The sequence below is a fragment of the Podarcis pityusensis genome (assembly GCF_964106645.2).
Source record: "Podarcis pityusensis genome assembly, chromosome: 3".
In the NCBI taxonomy this organism is placed as follows: domain Eukaryota; kingdom Metazoa; phylum Chordata; class Lepidosauria; order Squamata; family Lacertidae; genus Podarcis; species Podarcis pityusensis.
The window spans coordinates 36,221,034-36,243,257 of NC_138026.1; the positions used below are offsets into that span (position 1 = coordinate 36,221,034).

A 22,224-nucleotide genomic window follows, 5' to 3' on the forward strand; every position below is an offset into this window, starting at 1 on the left:
TTTTGAGAGAGACACTCTTATCTCTAAGGCATCAAAATACAAAGGAACCTATAAATCAAGGTTTTGCCAGTGACTTGAATAGAATGTAGATTGTTCTCATAAAGTGGTTATTTATGTAGTCTGGCAATGTAATGTGTCTGAAGTTCTCATACAAAAAAAGTATATGAAAGCTAAGTATAATGACTGCAGCTGTGTGGCTTTTTGTTTTTTTGTGTTTTTTTAATAACATGCCTCCAGATTCTCCAACTCAGTAGTTTACTCTGGCCCAGCATATTTCTTTGTGGAAAAATTAAGAAGTGGCTCTCTTATTTCCCCCTAAATGTGTTTCATGACATCCTATGTAAAATTGACATCATGGCTAAGCTGTAAATTATTCCCGTTTCTTTAGAAATCTTTAGCAATCTCTCAAGTTCATTTGGTGATGAGTCTGGGACTATTTAGTAAAGTAGGTTCTAATATTTATCACACTGTTTTAACTTTCACAGATTAAAGAACATCTTGCAAAAGGACAGAGGACACTGGCAGGTGAAGGAATGTCCCAGGTGACGAAGACCCTTCTGGATTTAACTCAGAGGAAGAATTTTTATGCCGGGGATCTCTTGGTTTCTGTGGAAATTCTCAGAAATGTTACAGATACATTTAAAAGAGCAAGCTACATTCCAGCTTCTGATGGGGTCCAGGTAAGTGAAACTAGTAGTAGAGCATAGCTAAGTTGCCATAGCTAAGTACTGTATTTTTCGCTCCATAAGTTGCACCTGACCATAAGGCGCACCTAGTTTTTAGAGGGGGAGTTCAAGAGAAAAAATATTATTTAAAGGGAGCACTGAGCAGAGCCTGTATGCATCCCAGGCTCTGCTCAGTGCTTCCTTTCACGAGCTGCACGGAGTATGTGTGTGGCTCTTGGGGGCTTTTCCCCGAGGAGGGAGAAGGGCAGCCCGTCACTGCCCAAAGAGCAGCTCAGGGAGCAGCGGAGAGGCTGCGTGCAGCCTGCCCACTGCTTCCAGAGCTTGTCAGGGCTGGCGGGGGAAGCCCGGGTTTCCCCCCCTAGCCCCAGGGACCACACATTCGGTCCATAAGACGCACAGACATTTCCCCTTAGTTTTTAAGAGGAAAAAAGTGCGTCTTATAGAGTGAAAAATACGGTAAGTAGAATGTCCTTGGCATCTCCAGTTAAAATGATCTCTAGTGAGGAGAGCAGCTGGCTGAGATCTTAGAGAGCTGCTTCCACTGAGAGGACCAAACACTGGACTAGATCAGTCTTCTCCAATATGGTGCCCTCCATCTGTTGTGGACTACAACTCCCATCTGCCCTAGATAGCATGACCAATGCAGGAGAGGAGAGTAGGAGAGCTCAGCTTTGGCAGTAACGTGAAATCTGTTACTGCATTCCACGTTCTGTTTTTACGTTCACTATGTAATGAATGGCCACTAGGATTAAAGGCATGACAGTTTTCATTATTGCTGATGTGTAATATTTGATAAGAAATTGATGCTCTGTAACTGGCATACCTGCCTTCAATACAGACTCGATTGGTTGCAACGCCAGCACAATTAATTGTTTTGTCACACTGAGCTATGAGATAGCTGGAAGTGCACCACCTCCTGAACATATGTGCTGATTCAGAAAGTCTTTGTATCAGGCATTTAGGCTACAGCAAAAGCAAACATAACAATGGCAACATCGTTAATTTGACACCGTATATCCTAGGTACTTCAATCTGATAAAGCCACATCCTAATTAGTGTTAAAAGAGAAGACAACAACGGCTGCTTTAACTCAACTCTACAGTCAGACCCAGACAGAGAGGATAGTAGTTTTGTTTATCCTTAAAATAAAATTAAAAAACCCACTGTGGGCAGCATGAGAAGAATTTAAGATAAGCCCCAAAGCTTCTCTTTTCCAACATTCTGTTTCCTGCAGTGGCCAATGAGATGCCAGTGGGAAGCTCACAAACAGGCCCATGAAGGCAATAGGCTTCTCACACTGCTCTTCTCTGGTGACTGGTATTCAGAGGCGTGCTGCCTCTGATCTTGCCGGTGGCGCAAAGCCATCCTGAATAGTAGCCACCGAGAGCCATTTCTTGTATAAATTTAGCTAATCACAAGAAACATAATCTTTCTTAAGCACACCTCCTGTATCAAAACCTGAAGCAGAATGTTAAGTAGTAAGAATGGCCATGAACAATAGTGTCTGGTGGTCCCAGGATATAACCTAAAGGCACATGAGACCACCAACTTGCTGAAATTAAGCAGGTCTGGAACTAGTCAATGTGTGCATGGGTGATTGCTTGGGAACCATATGTACACCGCCTTGGGTCTCATGATGGAAGAAAGGAAGGATATTAATTTAAGGGAATAAATAAATAAAATGACCATCCATTAAGCTTCTCAGAATAGATCATGCAACTGTCTGCTAGGACAATAAATTATTTTAATTAGATGATAGCCGTGTGACTTTAATTGAAGTCTATGAGGGGAAAGAGCTTCATGCAGGCTAATAACTTTGCATATATGGACTGCATTTTTCTGGGTTTCCTGTACTCGGCTTCCTATACCAAACTTTTCCTTTAAAAAAAACCCCACATAAATTTGCGTGTCCATCCAGCACGGAACTGACATTATTTTGGCTGTTTTCTGTAGTTTAAGATTTCATCTTGAACCAATGTCATTAAGAGTTTATGGCTTTTTAAGTAAGCAAGAAAGTACCCCCCCCAAATACCTCCTGGATGCAAACTTTCTTTCTACAATGGCAAGTAAATGACACTGCAGGGGCAAATACAGATGTACTGGTTTGTTTACGCATGGCTGGATGCAGGAATGCATGTTCTTTATCCACAACTCCTCAAACCCTACCTGAAGACAATTGCTATCTTGATGCTGACCTTCTTGATAAACCCAGGATCTGAAACCATACAAAACCATAGATTTGCAGTGTTGTTTCTGCAGCACTCTACTGTATCCCGAAGTCAAATGCTGAGCATGCATTTAACACTGGCCCACACTTGTGGTTTGTTTTTGTTTTTCTGACAAAGAATCTTAGAGTTGGAAGGGATCCTGAGGGTCATCTAGTCCAACCCTCAATGCAGGAATCTCAGCTAGAGCATCCATGACAGATGGCCATCCAGCCTGTTTAAAAACCTCCAAGGAAGGAGAGTCCACCACCTCTTGTGGGAGTCTGTTCCACTGCTGAACAGCTCTTACCGTCAGAAAGTTTTCCCAAATGTTTAGTCAGAATCTCCTTTCTTGCAACTTGAAGCCATTGGTTCGAGTCCTACCCTCCAGAGCAGGAGAAAACAAGCATGATCCCTCCTCTATGTGACAGACCTTAAGATATTTGAAGATGGCTATCAGATCTCTTCTCAGTCTCCTCTTTTCCAGGCTAAACATACCCAGTTCCTTCAAGCGCTCCTCATAAGGCTTAGTTTCCAGGCCCTTGATCATCTTGGTTGCCCTCCTCTGCACCCATCCCAGCTTGTCAACATCCTTCTTAAATTGTGGTGCCCAGAATTGGACACAGTATTCCAAGTGTGGTCTGACTAAGGCAGAATAGAGTGGTTCTATTACTTCCCTTGATCTGGCCACTATACTTCTGTTGATGCAGCCTAGAATAGCATTACCTATTCATGTGTCTCAGCTTGCTAAGCACCTATACTTGAGGCATAAACTGAAAAAAGAGACAGAAAACAGATGTTGCTGTAAATTGACTCTGGCTGTAGGATGTTTCCATCATATGCTGCAGAACTTTCATTAATGATTCATGGAAAAGTGAAGAGTTAAAGTCAACCAAGTTGCTTAGGCTCTTACCCTGCTTTTTAAAAAAATGCCTCAAATGTTCATAGAAACACAACGGCCTAGATCTCAAGTTCCCATGAGCTGAACTCTGCTCACATTCTTGCATATGGGGGGGCACTTTTTTTTTTTTTTTGCAATTATCTGTTCCATCTTGTAGCCCCTATACAGTGTGGGGTGGCAGCACAGGGGCAAGAAAAAGGTCAGGGGCTCTTTTTCAGCTGGAACTCGCTAGAACTCAGTTCCAGCACCTCTCAGGCGGGTTCCATTGCCATTATAAAGAGAACAAGGGAAGCGTTTGTGGTGAGTTCTGGCACCTCTTTTTCTAGAAAAATAGCACTGAGAAAGGTGCAATGAAAATCCTCTTTCCCACTTCCACATGCAGAAAGTGCATATGAACAGAAGGGAAGCTTAAGATTGAAGCCAGAGTTAGTTAGTTAGTTAGTTAGTTAGTTAGTTAGTTAGTTAGTTCGTTAGTTCGTTTGTTTGTTTCCAGTATATATATTTTCCATCATTTGTTATGAAAGTAATCACAATATTCATAATAGAATAATATTTATGAGAACATGAAATCAACAGTAAAATAATGACACAAATATGCACATCTAAAACAATTACCTTTGATCAAACAACAAATAATCATCACAGGCCATTTTCATACTTCAGAAGGCCTAGCAGAATAAGAATCTTGTCAGCTGGTGATGAAAATTAGCTAACGTAGGTGCCAACCTAATCTCAGGAGGAAATGTGTGCTATTAATCAAAGTTGTTGCTTTAATTCTAAATCTTTCCCTCTCTTTAAAAATTCTACACATGCTTTAAGCATTTACATTTATTGTCCTTTAAGCAGTTAGACACACTTTTATTAATTCAGTTACAAATACAATGCATTTGCACACACAAGAGATTTTAGCTTGCAAACTTCCTGACAAGTTACTGGAAATGTTTCTTAGTGGTATGTTATGCCTTTATATATCTGTAGTAAATGTTATTTTAAAATTGTAGCACAGTTCTCATAAAATTGGTGTGGATGGTCTATTCACAAGGATTTTGGATACCAATCAGAAGATATTCCTTATCTGGGTCAACCATGATTTCATGGTTCTTTGATCTAATCCCAAGAAAGGTTAGATCAGTCTGGGGATCGATACCTCTCACTGTGCTTTTTGCTTTCATCATGAGCTGATGAAGGAGACCAGCGTATTGTACTGTAGTTGAGTTGTCAAGAGTGGTTCTGATTGGGATGCCTTCTGCATTTATGACAATAGTTCCAATAACTCCTTTATGTGACTGGATCCTCTTTAAAGTTTCTTCTACCTCTGTCATTGCTCAGCTGGAAGGCTCAAAGGCTTCTAAATATCTTGAGAGTTGTACCAAACTTCTGAGTGCCCAAGCAATGCCTCAAATTGATTTGAATAAATATCTGCTAAATATTTAATTGAAGTCACAAAGCATTTACTTTGTACCAGTCTAGTTTGTCTTAATTCTTTGCAAACAATTATAATGTATGATTAGAACATGTTGCAACTCGGGTGTTAAAAAGGAGCAAGCTGAGTGTCATGAAGAGATTAAAATGGTGGCCTTGATAAGTGTGGCTAGTCAAAATTTGCGGCCGCAACTAAATACCTATTTTCATAGATAGTATGGTGAGGCTGAAAGAGAAGACACGTACCCAAAAAACCGAGTACAAGATAGAGTTTGGATCTGAGACCCAAATACCAAGCCACATATTTGACTCCACATAGCATCCCAAATCATCAGTGTAGCAGAAAGCAAAATGCTTAGGCTGGGAGATAATACACCTATTGTCCACCTCTTCTCACCCCACCACACACCACTTCCTAACTTCATCTGCCCCAACTGCCTTTCTTTCTAAAGTTTCAATCCTCTGCATAGTTGCATCAGAGTAAGTCCCACTGAATTCCGTGGGATTTTTTTTCTGAACAGACCTTCACAGGATTGCTGTCCATCCCATCTCACTCTTAATTTCTCTTTATCCAGACCCACCAGGAAACAAGTTTTCCTTGCTTCTCTTTTGATTCTTCCTTTGACTCATCCACTCTCTTCCTGTCAACCCTGCCCAACAAAGAGCTGGAGGAAAAATGTATGAGCCTAGCAGTGCCATCCAGTGTTCCCCTGGATGGCTTTTGGCAGAAACAGATTCTCTAAACTGGAATCTAGCCCAGACTTCATCAGATTCCAGCATATCTCTTTAGAAACAGGCCCCAGAACAACTGCTATGTTTCTAGTATGTCCTGCAATGCACATTGATTACATCATGACATTAAGTTGATTCATAACACTTTGCAGTCTTTGGATATGTGCAAGGAGTTCATAAAGCTTTTTAAAAAATAAAATTATACAAAGCATGCTAAGTATTTAAGTATCTCACCATAGGAAAGGTGAACTATGTCAGCAATGTTTGTGGGCCATGCCAGGTCTCGCATGTGTGTGGTGAGGTTGCATATTTGAGGTTCAGAAATGTTGACATTGCATGCACCAAAGTCTCTGAAGCAGCATGCACATCAGTGATGGTGTCAGTCCTTGACATGGCACAAGCGTCCACAAAGGTAATCATAATAATAATAAATTTTTATTTATACCCCGCCCTTCCCGGTTTAAAATCCGGGCTCAGGGCAGCTAACAGCAAATATAAAACATTGTTTAAAATGTGACTTTAAAACAGCATAAAACAGCATAGAATACAACATAAAATGCAGCATTAATATCAATAAAATTCAAAAATTCAGGGGTCATTTGGGGGGGGACCCCAGTCAGTAGACATTGAATGATCACCAGGGCTAACTGGTCCTACTAGGGCCAGCAAGGGTGTGTGGGAATAAGAATTTAAATGTCGGGTCCCAGAAAGGGTTTCTTCATAGAAGAGGAAAGGGAAAAGGGAATAGAGGATCAGGCAAATTCAAATTGTAGGCCAGGTGGAATAGCTCTGTCTTACAGGCCCCGCGGAAGGAGATCAAGTCTGGTACAAGGACTGGTAAAGTCAAAATACAAAAGCCCACTAAACCCTTAACAATTTGCTCAGTACTTTACTGAAAAAAATATTTCAGATCCATTCCCACTTGTTTGCTGTAGTTGATAAAGGCCCAGCAGAGGTAACTTTGACTCCAGCTTTTCCAGTGATAATGGATTCTTTCCCATTTGTACAGCCCAAGAATGTGAAGGGATCCTTGGAGAGCTACCAATGTGTGCTAGATCGTTGCCCTTCCTGTCTCATTAAATAGGCCACTGGGGAACTGGCCAAGCAGGTAAAGGGAGTGGTCAGTGCCTCCTTACATAGAACAAATCAGGATCCTAGTATGCCTAAAGAAGGCAGTGTTAAGACCTCTATTGAAAAATCCTTCCCTGAATCCCACCATATTGGATAATTATCAGCAGTTTCCAGCGCTGCATTTCTGGGCTAGGTTACTAGAGCATGTGGTGTAGTCCCATCTCCAGGGGTTTGGGGATGAGATGGATTATCTAGATCCATTTCACTCTAGTTCCAAGCCTGGTTGTGGGACACAAGCGTCTTGGTCCCCTAGGTGGATGACTTGCACCAGGAATTGGACAAGGGGAGTGTGTGCCTGTTGTATCTACTGGACCTTTCAGCGGCTTTCCTTACCATCACCCTCAGTATCCTCTCCATCCAACCCTTGAGCTCTCCCGAGGCCTATAAGCAAATCCACACTAGATTTCCCCCATGTAGACTATATGCAAACATTCAAGTGGAATAGCTAGAGGAGGGACAGGCAAGCCTAGTGGAATAATTCCACTGTCCACCCATGAATAGTACCTACCCACAAAGAATATTATTCAGACAGGGCCTCTCATTTAGTACCATGAGTGCCCTAAAAAAGGTAAAGGGACCCCTGACCATTAGGTCCAGTCATGGCCGACTCTGGGGTTGCGGCGCTCATCTCGCTTTATTGGCTGAGGGAGCCGGCGTACAGCTTCTGGGTCATGTGGCCAGCATGACTAAGCTGCTTCTGGTGCACCAGAGCAGCGCACAGAAACACTGTTTACCTTTCTCCGGAGCGGTACCTATTTATCTACTTACACTTTGACGTGCTTTCGAACTGCTAGGTTGGCAGGAGCAGGGACCGAGCAACGGGAGCTCAACCTGTCGCAGGGATTCAAACCGCCAACCTTCTGATCGGCAAGTCCTAGGCTCTGTGGTTTAACCCGCAGCGCCACCCGCGTTCATAGGTGCTGAAAAATTCTTAATAGGAGAGAAAACAACATCAGCATTTGAGAATATGGGGGGGTACTAATTCTGTTTTTTAGAGCTTGTTGGCTTAAAATCACATTGCTTTTTAGATGTTTTGCATTGTGCTAATAAGACATTTAAAGCTAAATTAAAATCAATAAGGCTCTCTGGACATTTTTAACATGAAAGCCTTTCCTTGTGGCCTTTAATTAACCTTTTAGAAGTATGGACACATTTAGGGGATGTCTGTGTTAGCCTTGTAATCTTTTATGCTTCCAGAGGTGTTGGGAAGGGAATAATTATAGAAATGAAGTTATCTCTTTAGGGAGGAATATTGTAGGTTAAGCTCCTTCTCATCTCATATTCACACTCTGTTTTATAATGGGCTATATATTACTGCTGTTCCAGTGATGCAGTGTAGGATATTAGAGAGGTGTGTTACATATTTTCTGGCAAATATATATCCCCAATGTAAATTCAATGAAGAGTTTCCCCACTGCCTTGATATTGAAGACTGGATTGAGTCTTTAGAATTGTCTTTCCCGTTTCTAATTAGTCAGTGTAGTAATTTTTGCACTTGTGAATTTTCTAATTAAGGGTTTATTCACATTATGATGCCACTTAATGGCTTTCCAGCAATTTCGGAGAAGGGTTTTAACTCAGTTGTGGAGCACATGCAGGGCATACAGAATGTCACAGGTTCAGTCCCTGGCATCTCCAGGTATGGCTGATAATGGTCCCCTGCTTGAAATCAGTGTACACAGTACCAAGCTAAATGGAAGAATGGTTTGGCATGATATACAGCAACTTCCTATAGTCTATGTTCAGGAAAGGCCTCTTTGTTACCTGTTTTAAATCACCCTATAGCCCAAATTCAACCAACATTCAACTGGCATGCATCCAGTAAGTCCATCAAAACCTTCATTATGTGAAATCCTCACCCCAGTTCAATCCCCTCTAAAAATAAGTTATGAAGACAGGTGTTTGATATGAAATGTAATGGTAGTATATTAATAGACTGTTATGTACTGAAGTTCTCACCCTGGGCCAGCAGGGGGATACTGTAGATAGTTATGCAAATGAAGGATCGAAAGTGACATTCAGTGATTGGCTAGTTACAGAAAATGGTTACTGTTGCATTCTAGTGGAGCTCTGTATAAGCAGGCTGACTGAGCTCCTCAGTTCAGTTCTGTTCCAGCTTACAAATAAAGAGCTGCTTTGGAAGAATCGCTGTGTCATCGCCCACAACTTAACATAGACAATCCACAGTGTGTGGTGTGTCAGTTGCAGAAACAGGCAAGGTGAACACCACAATGTACTAAGAGATTTTGTTATTAAAGTTTTGGCAACAATTGGTTTAGCTGCCATGTTGCCATGAATATATATAATTAATGGAATTAACATTGACAAACTTTAAGTATGTTTAGACGTAACTGCGGTGCAGAACTGGTTTTTTGAGTAGTTTTATGTGTCTTCTGTAGAAGTAGGGTACTACAGTGGCACCTCGGGTTACATATGCTTCAGGTTACATACGCTTCAGGTTACAGACTCTGCTAACCCAGAAATAGTGCTTCAGGTTAAGAACTTTGCTTCAGGATAAGAACAGAAATCAAGCTCCGGCGGCGTGGCGGCAGCAGGAGGCCCCATTAGCTAAAGCGGTGCTTCAGCTTAAGAACAGTTTCAGCTTAAGAACGGACCTCCGGAACGAATTAAGTACTTAACCCGAGATACCACTGTATGCACATACCAAGATTATATTGGTAGTGATGAAGTATTTAAACTCTTCTCTGCAGTAATATGCATTATGAATGATTACTTGGAAACAAATTCCAGGGTGTTCAAAAAGAGTCAGTGATCTTTAGCATGTGCTTAGGAGAGGACCTCCATTATGACATAATCTGGAGCTGCTTTCGTGATGTAGTTGTGAAAGTGAAAACCTTTCCCCCACACTTATAATCAAGTGTGAAGGATTGGTGTGTGTGTGTTTGATCATATGAATTTTAACTTTAATCAGCCACTGTGCAAAGTCACTGAGTGATGTGAAAAGCTTTCCTCCCCATGTGGAGATGTAAAATATGGAAGACAGAAAGGTTAGTATTTTAAATATTTATTCACACAATGCAGAAGGGATGTGCTTCAGCCTCCAAAGAGTATTCAGGATTTGAGCACAGATTTATTTGTGGTTTTGGCACTCTCACGTCACATTCACAACAATGGGTCTAGACACAAGATGACCAGACTATGCCCTGGCTTTGAAAACTTAGATTTATTTTGACAGCTAATATTTGGAATGCCAGCATGCCATAATTTCTGAAGAACTGAGGGCTAGATTATGCATCACAAACATTGAGTTTGTGTGCTTAACTCTTCCTGCATCTGCCTCCTTCCTCCCATAGTTTCTCCCTCCAGATCCTCTTAATCTGCTTGGATTTCTGGGTGTATGTATGTTATGTCACAGGGGAAAATGGACCCAGGCAGCAGATGAAGAAAAAAAGAGGCAGGTGGGAGAAAGGTTAAGACCCTTCTATCCACCACTTCCCCACCCCTAGGAAATCATGTTTACCCCCACATTGCTTTGCAGCCATTTGGCAGAAACCCAGGTTCCCATATGTCTTGTTCAGTCCTTAATGACACCTGTTATGAGGGTCAGTACAATGTGTGGCAGCACCTTAAGCAGCCATCCTGTAGTGGATGGAACACATCCTACTACTGCTCTCATCTGTCACTCCTTCACCTCTCCTCCCTTATTTTTAAATTGTTTTGCCATTGACAATGTGGGGGTAGCATGGGAAGTCTCTCCACTTTCTGTGAGCGAGGGGGTCCTTCCTCAGAATGAGGCATTATGGGTAAGGTGGTCCTGGAGAGTGCCTGTGCCACTGCCACTTTGTCAGGACAACTAGAAATTCTCTTTACAGATTAGCTGGAGGTTTAAAGTTATTTTAGTATTTTTAGCTCTCTCTCTTTTTTTAATAAGCATTTCTAGCTGCTGAGGTAAAGCTAGTGAGAGCCAGTGTGGTGTAGTGGTTAAGAGCAGTAGACTCGTAATCTGGTGAACCGGGTTCGTGTCTCCGCTCCTCCACATGCAGCTGCTGGGTGACCTTGGGCTAGTCACACTTCTCTGAAGTCTCTCAGCCTCACACACCTCACAGAGTGTTTGTTGTGGGGGAGGAAGGAAAAAGTGATTGTTAGCTGCTTTGAGACTCCTTCGGGTAGTGATAAAGCGGGATATCAAGTCCAAACTCTTCTCTTCTTCTTCTTCTCCTGGTCACCTCAGCTATAAGACCTTGCCCTTAGAAAGATACATGAGGATGAGATGGGCACTTTGCAGAACACTTTGACAGGAGTCTTTCTCAGATGGGTGGCGGTTGCAGCAGTGGCCAGCCACGATCATCATCATCATTTTTTATTTGTATGCCTCCTTTCCATAGTTAAAAAACAATGCTCAAGGCGGCTTACAGCATAACAAGATTTACCTAATTACAAAAGTCATAAACAATAAATAAACCACATAAAAAAAATACAGAACCAAATGGGAAACAATTTCCACATAAATCAAAATCTAAAACTAAGAATACAGCATTAATGTCACAGTTTAAAATGACATAGGTAAAAAATAACAGCAATTTTAACAAAAAACAAAACAAAATGGAGCCCGCTCTGTCCAGCAGCGGCGGTGGCGGCGGCAGCAGTGCTTTATAGAGTCCATCAGTCCCTGCCCTAGGCCAGGTGTTGAGTGGCAGGACTGGGGCCCTCAGGCACTGAGCAGCGGAGTAATGTTGCATTAATTCGCTGTTCCCCAGCTCCCACTGCTGAGGCAGTTGTCTCATTTCACCTCATGATAGAGCCAGCCCTGTCTAGCAACATCTATTTTCATTTTTAAAAGGTGATTGGAACAGAAGGAATATAGAATGAATATATTGTGTTCACGTTTGCACGTAAGCACAGTGCAAAAAACAGTACAGTTTGGCTTCTTTTTGACCTTGGATCAATCTGAAGGCCTGCATTTTAAAATGTAAATAGTAACAGGATAATTGACAGACTATGGATAAACCTGGATTACTTATTAAAAAAAAGTTACCGAAACTGAGCCCAACTTTTACAGCTAAAGATAGAAGTGGTATAAATGGATTGAAGTATTTATTGTGGTTAAAAATAGAGTTTTGAGAATAACTTGAAAGAAACTAATTGACAGAAAATGTGGTATTTAAAAGCTACATAGTACAATCCTAGATGTGGACTGTCCAAGATGTGGTTTATGTAAATATATTCCAATAAGGAGGAGATAGAAACTAATAACTTAAGCTCAAAAAGGTTGAGAAAAGTATCTGACAGAAAAAAGTGTGTAATGGCATTTACAAGGCTGACACTTTTAATTGATTTAATGGGTAGAATAGGATTGTGCTGCATAGGTTTGGCTTATTCATTATTGGCGGGCAATGTTAATTAATGAGACAAAATTTTAAATTTGTGAAGAAACAATTCAGGGACACAATTGCTCTTGTAGTTAAGACCATTTTGGTTCTGGTATGGCCACATAAGAGGGAATGAAAGACAAAATAAGAAAAATGGTCTTTCTTCAAGAATGGATTGCAACTTTTGCTTAACAGATGGTTGCTTTTCTTGACACTTTAGAAAGGCCTGTGTGGTTGTGATAACATGTGAACTGATTGCCATAGTTGGCAACCTCACTAGCCCATACAGTTCAGTATACAAGTTTGTGCACTCCATGTGTTAAAAAAAAATCATTTTAGATAAGGGGATTTTTTTATTTTATTTTTTTAGTATACTGATTTTGAAATGTATGCAATGCATTATAAACCCATACATCCTGGGGGTGGGGATAAATAATAAATTTGCTTCCTAGAAAATCTCTCTCATGTGAGCATTTCCGCTACGACAGATGCCCATATTCTATCTTTAAGGTAACTGCAGCAGCCAACAGAATTTAAAATGACCAATGGAAACAAAATGTCCCTGATAAGTTCATTTGAGTATTGACAGAAGTATACTGGTACAGGTGAAAGCCAAAAGAAATCACAAACCCACAACTGTTATTTTTTACTTTGTGCAGGGGTAGCCAACATGGTACCCTCCAGAGGTTTTAGACTCCAACTTCCATCAACCCCAACCAGCATGTCCATTAGTCAGGGATGATGGGAGCTGTAGTCCACAACATCTGAAGAGCAGAACATGTGCTACTGCCAACAGAGGGGGACTCTCCATTACCATGTTTCAGCTGTAAGCCTTATATAAAGTAGCATCATACATACTACAAAGTTTTTATTGCATTGCATGCTATATATTTCTGTTATATAAGCTCATTGTCTTCTTGAATTTTCAGAACTTCTTTCAAATAGTTAGTAACCTTCTGGATGAAGAGAACAAAGAGAAATGGGAAGACGCGCAGCAGGTAAATTTGTGTAGATTTACCAGTGATTTGCTGTTGGAAACTTTCCCCCTTACCTGACCTAGAAAGAATGACATTACTTGTGTGCATTATTTAAGTGGTTATTTATCATTGGATTAAAACAGGCAAATTGTTTAGGACTGAATGCTTGTCCAAACAAATAGGTTTTCAGTACCCACACACACTTGGGAAAGGAAGGTGCTTGTTGGACCACATTAAGGAGAGCATTCCAAGCTTTTGGGAACTCCCACCGCGCTCAGAAGGCTTGCGGATAGCTGCCTGAAGCCTGGAGAGTGAGAGGGGTCGGTGCGCACTGACCCCTCTCGCTCTCCAGGCTTCAGCGAAAGCCTGCATTCACTCCATAGGACGCACACACATTCCCCCTTCATTTTTGGAGGGGAAAAAGTGCGTCCTATAGAGTGAAAAATACGGTAATAAATGTTAGGAACTTTGTTTCTGCAAGATGGGTGGTGAACACTATCTTAGATGGGGATTAGACAAATTCATGGAGGTTAAGGTGATCAATAGCTATTATTCATAATGTATATATTTCAGGCATTATAGGTTCAGAGGCAGCATGCCTTTGAATTTCAGCTGTTGGGAAACAACAGTGGGAGAGGGATGCTGTGCCCTTGACCCTGCTTAGTGGGCTTCCAATAGGCAACTGATGGGCCACTGTGAGAAGCAGGATGTTAAGACTAAGTGAGCATTTCTTCTGATCCAGCAAGGCTGCTCCTATGTAGTCATGCAGTCTGTGAAAATACATTTGCCAAGAGCATCCCTGTTCTACCCCAGCATTGATAGAAATATATTCAAATTCCAAAGAGTATTAACAAAGAATCCGACTCCTCCTCACATTTTAAAAGCTATAGCAGCCATTCATACAAGTATGTGTACATTGCGTGTGCACATGCAGACAACCTTCACAACTAGCATAAACTGCATGCGTTTGAGATAGATATTCTTATTTTATCAAGCTTTGTACGGCTGCTGTTTTATTAATGCTGTTTTTGAAGCTATTTCTTAATGTCATGGTAATGTATGTATATTTTAACTTTTTATTCTACTTTTGCTGCAAGTTGCCCTGGATGCCCTTAACAGGTAGAAGGAAAAGGCATAAGCTTTCAGTAAATAAATAAATCCCTGCCAAAAAGTTAGGACATTTGTTCTATCAAATGGACTATGGAGCGGTATCTTTCTCAGATTCAAAGCTGCACAGTTAGTCATGTCACATCCAGGAAATCATGTCGTATCCAGGAAAGAAAATAGGACGAGACTCTCCTAGGTTTGCACATATTTAATTCAGAGTGCTTGAAAGAAAACAGAATGAGATTGCTTAGCTGGAAACAGCTCGCTTTCAACAAGTTGCCATTGTTTAGATTAGGTAAAATATTCATTGTGTATTATAAACCATACAAGCATATTTTATGACCCATGAGATGATGAACTTCACATGAAGACTTTCAAAAGTCCTTCCATAGGATTAACCAGGTTAGGATGCTGTGTGTGTGTGTGTGTGTGTGTGTGTGTGTGTGTGTTTTGGTGGGGAGGGGGATAGTTAAAAACTGCAGCACATTTTCTTGGGGTTGGGTGGGAGTGGATCAACAACTGAGCAAGAACAATTTGTACTGCCGTAGATTTTTACATGGGAAAAGGCACTTTTCTAAATTCTCCCACAACCAGCAAAAGCCCTTCCATATAAAGTCAGCATGGGAAGCCCAAAGTAGACATTTTAAATCATCACAATTATTATCATCATTTTTATTTTTTATTTACAGAAAAGCAGTAACCCTCCCAGACTGCAGCAAATCATGGATAAAATAAAGAAATCAAAAGGATGCATCCCAAGGAACGCCCATCCTTTTTGTTTCTTGCAAAGTTGCGCTTTGTTGGCAGTGTTGCTTAGGCCTTCACCACAGATGTAAACAGGGGCACACTGGCTCTGAGAGGTGTCTGGCATCATCATCCATGGAGAGAGGGCTTTACGCTTTGCTAAAACTGCCCACCCCATGGTTGCACTATGCAGATGGGAGAGATCAAAGCTCCTCTATCTTGATGCTTGAGTACACATGATGTACCCTAAAGGCTAAAATAAAGCTTGCATTTTAATCACATGTCATTGATACCAATTTCAACCTGATAACAGTTTCAGATTCTGATAGTTTTGTTATGCTGGACATGCATGTGTTACATTAGTCCCACTGAGTTTGTTTGTTTTGAGGTCTTGTAGTAATTGTGTGCCTGACCTTCATTTTTTAGATCTATCCAGGCTCGATAGAACTAATGCAGGTGATTGAAGATTTTATACACATTGTTGGAATGGGGATGATGGACTTTCAGAATTCATACTTAATGACTGGAAATGTAGGTAAGAAATAGGAATTTCTTTTATCATATATACTTATATGTGATATGTTGAAAAAGTATGCATTGTATAAATACTGCTTCTCTCACACGTAGAACCTAGATCCACCCTCACTTCCAAACCAACCTTTTGCTGTTAAGCATTGTACAATATAAGCGTCATATTCCTGGTGGGATCTTCTTAGAAAGTGGGTATGGTTCTTAGGAAGTAAAATCTTGCATTCTATTGGAAACCAGGTTACCACACTTTTATTCACAACAATAGATTCCGCAGCATTTCCAATCATGTTACAATGCTATGGTGGCCGCTTTGCATCGCTGAAAATAAGATATTCATCATCAAAAGTGAGAGCACTAATCTGCATAGATTTGCACATACTAATTTACAGGTATACATGAAAATTGAAAATAATTACTAGAATCAAAATTTCACCGAAGGTGAGCCCAATCCATTTCCTATTCAAATCAGCCTCCACCTTAAAAAAACCAACACCTTACACTAATTTGCATTTCACCCAAATCATTTCTTGTTAAATTAATTACAGCCCAGATGATCCAGATCTTGCTCCACACACAGTTTCTCTTAAATTAAGCCAGATCTCTTCCATTATTCAATCTTCATATCATCACCTTCCGTAAATCAAATTGAATTTAAAGTACCGTATTTTTCGTCCCATAGGACGCACCTAGTTTTTTGGTGGGGAATTAAAGGGAATTTTTTTTTCCTTTATTTCCCCCCCAAAACCAGGTTGGGGAAACCGAACCAGGTCGAGGAACAGCGGGATGGCGGCGCTGCGCCTCCCTGCTGTCCCCCGAGCTTGTGGGGCTGGCCGATGTCTGCCCGGCGCGCGGGGCGCTCTGCTTCAGCGCGCCCTGCCCGCCGGGCGGCAGGCTGCTATCCGAAGTGGGGAGCCCTGCGGGGAACTCCTGCAGGGCTCCCCACGCTGCGGATGTCTGCCTGGCGCGAGGGGCGCTCTACTTCAGGGCACCCCGCGCACCGGGCGGCAGGCTGCTATCCGCAGCGAGGGGAGCCCTGTGGGGAACTCCTGCAGGGCTCCCCACGCTGCAGATGTCTGCTCGGCGTGAGGGGCGCTCTGCTTCAGGGTGCCCCTCGCGCCGGGCGGCAGGCTGCTATCCACAGCCTAGACAGCCCTGCAGGAACTCCCGCAGGGCTGCCTAGGCTGCAGATGGCTTCCTGAAGCCTGGAGAGTGAGAGGGGTCGGTGCGCACCGACCCCTCTCGCTCTCCAGGCTTCAGCGAAAGCCTGCATTCGCCCCATAGGACACACACACATTTCCCCTTCATTTTTGGAGGGGAAAAAGTGCGTCCTATAGGGCGAAAAATACGGTAAATAGGAGGCGCATTGCAATTCCATTCAGAAGAAGGATTCTTACTATGAGCTGAGGGAGCTGGTGGGTGATTTGTTTGTCTTTCTCCCTATCCCAATTCTTTTACCTGCAAAGGCAAAATGTCAGCTGACCTGAACCACGCAAATCAGAATCTCAATGCCTGGCCCTAGAAAGAGGAAGGAGGCCATTTCCATTTAATTTCTGAAACTAGGGCCGTCTTAAGCATATCCGGCACTGTGGTGCAAAGCTTCCTCCAGCGCTCCCCCTCCCCATTTCCCAGAGTTGTCCACCTTTTTTTAGGGAGGATGGTGCTGCCAGCGAGGCTGGAGGAGGCGTGCAGCAGCTGGAGGGCAGCTCCTCCGGCAGGGAAGAGGCGGAGGCTGAATGCAGCGCCTCCCGGCTCAGCTGGCAGCTTCGTGCCGCAGTGGCCATGGCAGAAGGTGGCTCCGGGCATGACGCTACATGGCGGAGGTGGGCAAGGGCAGTGAGCTGATGCCAGGAAGTGCCGCGTCCAGCCTCTGCCTCTTCCCTGGCGCCCTCCAGAACTTGGCCCCCTGGTGCCCCACGCCACTAGCCTCTATGGGTAAGAAGACCCTGCCTGAAACATTGTCCCTGAAAAGAAAGTCGAAATGATGTGGCTGTCTTTCCCAGAGCAAGCACTAAGATTTCAGTTTTGCATAGTCCATTAGTGTCTGACCAACAATTGACAGGTGGCCCATGAAAGGTGCCCCCCCCAACCTGCATAGAACTGGAGAAGATTGGATATGCTTATCTAGCACATATATAACATTATCACAAAAGAAGGTCCGCCCCCCCCCCCACAAGCTAAAACACTTCACACACTGGTGCCAACCTATTTTGACATTTATCAATCAAATTGACATTATCTGAAATTGTAATTGGGTGGTTTCCTGTGTTTGAGCTACATTTGAAATTTTAGAATGAGGCACATTAATTTTAAAAATGTCACATAAAAGTGTCTTTTACTTAAGGGATACTCCAGCTGCTCTCTTTTCATCACAGAGCCCCAGTTTCACTTCAGTATCAATCAGTGCTTAATAATCACATCCCAGGTTGGGTGTGGCTGAATCAGTGTTCCTGCCACTGGGCTGGAATAATTTACACTCCTTACGCATGTATCCCCTAAACATTTACTGCTATGCTAAATGTAACTCTAAGGTGCTAAACCATTAGTTATGGAAATATGCATTCCTCCCCTCACAAAGTTAATAATAGGCCTGCCACTTCAGGTTTCATTTAATTTTATCTCAGCAAACAGGAAAATAAATAAATAAATCAGTTTGGAGGGAGGATAACAACAACCCTTGGCCTAATTTTATGTAGCCTTTGATGAGGAGGGCTCAAATGGGGAGAAAGAGGGAAGAAGGGAAGCTGGAGTGTATGGGGCAATGGAAGGAAGGAGTGAACCTCATTCAAGCAAAGAGTTCAGCCCTCTGGCAGCCCCCCCCCCCCAGAGAGCCTGGTACATGGGGAGAAAAAGAGAGTGAGAGAGGTGGCAAAGAGCAGAGTAGGTGCCCAGATTTGGGTGCCCAGTTGCGCGTGTGCACAACATGATGTCATGACACCATATGCACGTGTGCTGGCACTGCAGTGGCAACTAGGCCGGGGGGCCCACCTCTGCCACAGGGCCTCTGTTGCAGCCCACACGGCCTGTGGAGATGGCACTCCACTGCCCAAACCCTGCCGTTGCAACCAGGCCAAGGTCTCCACCACGAGGCCTCCACTGAGGCCACAGCTTCACCCTGGAAGCATGGCTGTGGCCGCAGCAGGCCCCAACAGAGGCCTTGCAGCGGAGGTGGAGGCCCCAGCCCAGTCGCTGCCACCAGGGGCGAACGAAGGCTAACTGACACCCAGGGCAGGGCAAACCGCCGGCTGTGCACACATTGCGCTGCTATGTATCACGCATGTGTGGCGTTGCTACGTACAGCGAATGCGTGTGACACCATGCATGCGTTGTACGTAGCAGTTTGCCGCTGGTGCCGCCCAAGCGCCGTATGGACGGTGGTGGTATCCTCTGCTCGTGACTGCAGACATGAAGTGAGCATCCTCCACATGCAGCTGCGGTGGTGGCGCGATGGCTGCTCGTGCTGCCGCACCTGGGGGCGACGGGGCAAGCACCCCACAGGGTGCCTTCTTGTCACCTCCCCAGACATGGCACCTGGGACGCACTGCCTCCCCCCTTGTGACGCCCCTGGCCGCCGCAGCACCAGAAAGCCAGCGGAGGTAAGGCAGCAGGTGGCAGACAGAGGCTGAGGAGCATGTGCATGCACAAAGTGATGGCTGGGCACCCACAGTAGAAATTTTGTGGGTGCCCAGGCATCCAGGGAACCCCAGAGATGGCACCAGTGGTACAGAGATAGAAAAGGGAGTGCTAGAAGGTCAGAAAGAGAGAGGGTTGCCACAGAGAGAGGGAGGGACAGGGCTGTGCCCACTTTTGGTTTTGGCTTTCTCCACTCTCAGCTCTTGCCTTGCATACTTCAGGCATGAAGCCCACAACAAGATTGCAAGGTCTCCTGAACTACTGTAACTAGCCTGCACAATTGCAGGAGATCCTGTCTGGCAGCCAGAGAGTAATGGTATTCAGTTATGTCCATTATGGCCACATGCAAGCAACATTGCAGCTGTGATCAAGGGGTCTCTATCCAGTGTCGCATGGTGTGTCATAAGTGTAGCTAGCAAGGAGTCCACTCCCTGGCCTACAAACAGTATTCCCACCTATTGACTGTGTGAACTGGGCGTATGCTTCTCCTGGAAACAGCGTGAAAACGCTGATTGTAGGAACAAGCATATCCGTGTTGGGAGGTGGATGCAGCCAGCATGATTTGCCACAATAAATTTGCACACTTGCAGAAGCCTTTTCACAGTGGAATTTGAGCTTGGTGCAAATTGCTTCACTGTCTTTTATTAGGTGTTTGGGTTTGATTTGGTCTTTTAAAGAAAAACGAAATAGCCTGCATATCACATACTGTGGATATTTCCATACATCATTGCAGCGGTGTAGCAAATGAAGAAGGCTGCCACAGCCTTTCCCTGTGTGCTCTGACAATCCTGCAGACATGAGGAGTAACTGGTTCGGGACTTAGAATGCCCTTGAATGGATGTCTGAGGTTAATAGAAGCAATAAGTAGTAGCAGAATCTGAGAGGCTAAACAAAAGGAAAGGAAATGGTTATTAAAGATACTGCACCTAGCAACAAGTCCAATCATATAAAACGCTTCAGTGGTGCTAAAAGAGCAGAAGTCTGCTCTTATACCTACCAATCAGAGGTCGTTCAGGAAGAGTGAAATTGGCACTGAAAAACACTATTCATAATTTTCAGAAGGTCAGCAAAATCAATTTTGAGGCAAATACTGTTCTGAAAGTACTGATTATGACAGAATAACAAGAGGTGAGAAGCTGCGTCTCTGGGCATAAAAAAAATAAATAGTGTGGGAGAAATGAGACGCCGGTTGCTTAAACAGCTGTAGCTAAAATGCTGATACACTTAACATGCATATTCACAATAATTGCCTGCAGGAATGAAGTGTGAATTTGCAGAACGTCTGAAAACTTAACAGCAAAGTTATTGCTATGTCAGTTATTTACACTTAGGCTTTAAAAACAACAATTACTACTACTTTTAGAAGTAGACATGACAGAATATATGTGGCATGTTTGTGATGTAGTGGTTAGAGTGGTGGACTAGGGCCTTGGGAGAGTTCAAATCCCCATCCATCCATGCAGTTCATTGGGAGCCCTTGGGCCAATCATCATTTCTCAGCCTAAATTACCTACCTCACAGGGTTGTTGTGAGAATAAAAATGGGGAGGGCAGAACCATGTATACTATATTAAGCTCTTTGGGGCAGGGGGAGTTGGATATAAATGTGGTAGGAGTGGGTAGTAATTTAATTAAAATACTTTTGTTGAGACATAGTCCGGCCAAAGCTAGGCATATACTCAGAAAACTTTCAGATGGATTGTGTTCTTTGCTACCAGAGCATTATTTGTACAATAAATGACCATTGTTTCTTTTAGGAATTGACCACGACAGTACTTGTTTCAGAGTAAGCATTTGCTCAGAATCACAACATTTGCATTAGGAAGTTATTCTGGCTGCTTTATGAAGCTGGCGATACAGTATGTTGTGTGCATGTGTTTTGACTTGTGTCAGGGACTGCTACTTTTTGCTAAAACAAGATCAAGGGCACAGCTATGTTAAGTGAATTAATTATAGTGCCCAATTTAAATACATATCTATAAATCATTTGGAGCCCTTGCTCCGAGTGGGGTTTCATCTGGATGTGCTTATGAAGTATATACCAATAAGTATCATATTCGGTTTTCAATGTTTATGTGTCCAGAAAGACACCAAGGATAACTAGTTTTCTTTTGATCCAGAAAGATGGATTAGAATAATTTTTCTGAATCTTAGATCATACTGTTTCCATTTTGCACTGTAAAAGGAAATGAAGGCATGTGGTTCAGAAACATGTTAAAGTTTCATTTTGTTTTTGTTCTTATGAAAGGCAGCATTATAGGATGGCACTTAAATTATTTTTACATAAGAATTACAATTTCTTCCTGCAACACATATGCAGTCAAGGCAATGCATATGCATCCTTTTCCTATGGGCAGTATTTCGTCATTGTCATTAGAATTGTTAACACTCCTTATTAGTCATGACTGCCAGGAAATAAAAAAAACACCCATCAAGTGTGAAAATGGAAGGTCGATAGAGTGGAATGTTCACATTATTCTAAAATTACATGGTATATATACCAGGGTAGACTGGAGTCTGGCTTCTGCTGATATCCTGTTTGCTAGACCTGGCTTCCATACCTTCCAACATGTCCTAGATAAAAACAGAGAATCATGGTTACATTTAAGACCCTTGTATCCCCATTAGGCTCTCTGCCTGAGTGGTGTGCTTACACACATACTTTGCCGAAGGCTATTCTCTAGCTTCTGTACATTAAAATTGACAGTGAGAGTTTGTGCTTTAAAAAAGAAAGTTGAATGGAATGTTTAATCTCCCAGTGGATCTGGTGGCACTTGCTATGGAATAGCTGCACTTCAAACACATTCAGCAACGTGTACTGTTGGGACAA

General features: G+C 42.9%; 1 protein-coding gene and 1 pseudogene across 6 annotated transcripts in view; one reads left to right on the plus strand and one right to left on the minus strand.

Annotated features, from left to right (window-relative positions):
- Nucleotides 1-22,224, plus strand: part of ADGRB3 (adhesion G protein-coupled receptor B3) — a 461,010-nt gene that overhangs the window by 207,766 nt on the left and 231,020 nt on the right. For all 5 annotated transcript variants that reach the window (XM_080997952.1, XM_080997949.1, XM_080997948.1 and 2 more), the window contains 3 exons: nucleotides 486-680; nucleotides 13,336-13,404; nucleotides 15,661-15,769. In XM_080997952.1, coding sequence (XP_080854078.1) covers nucleotides 486-680; nucleotides 13,336-13,404; nucleotides 15,661-15,769 — 373 coding nt within the window. The remainder of the gene's footprint in view (nucleotides 1-485; nucleotides 681-13,335; nucleotides 13,405-15,660; nucleotides 15,770-22,224) is intronic.
- On the minus strand, nucleotides 4,605-5,131 carry LOC308472829 (dynein light chain roadblock-type 2 pseudogene; annotated as a pseudogene). Its single transcript has one exon. The product of its transcript is annotated as a dynein light chain roadblock-type 2 pseudogene (transcript).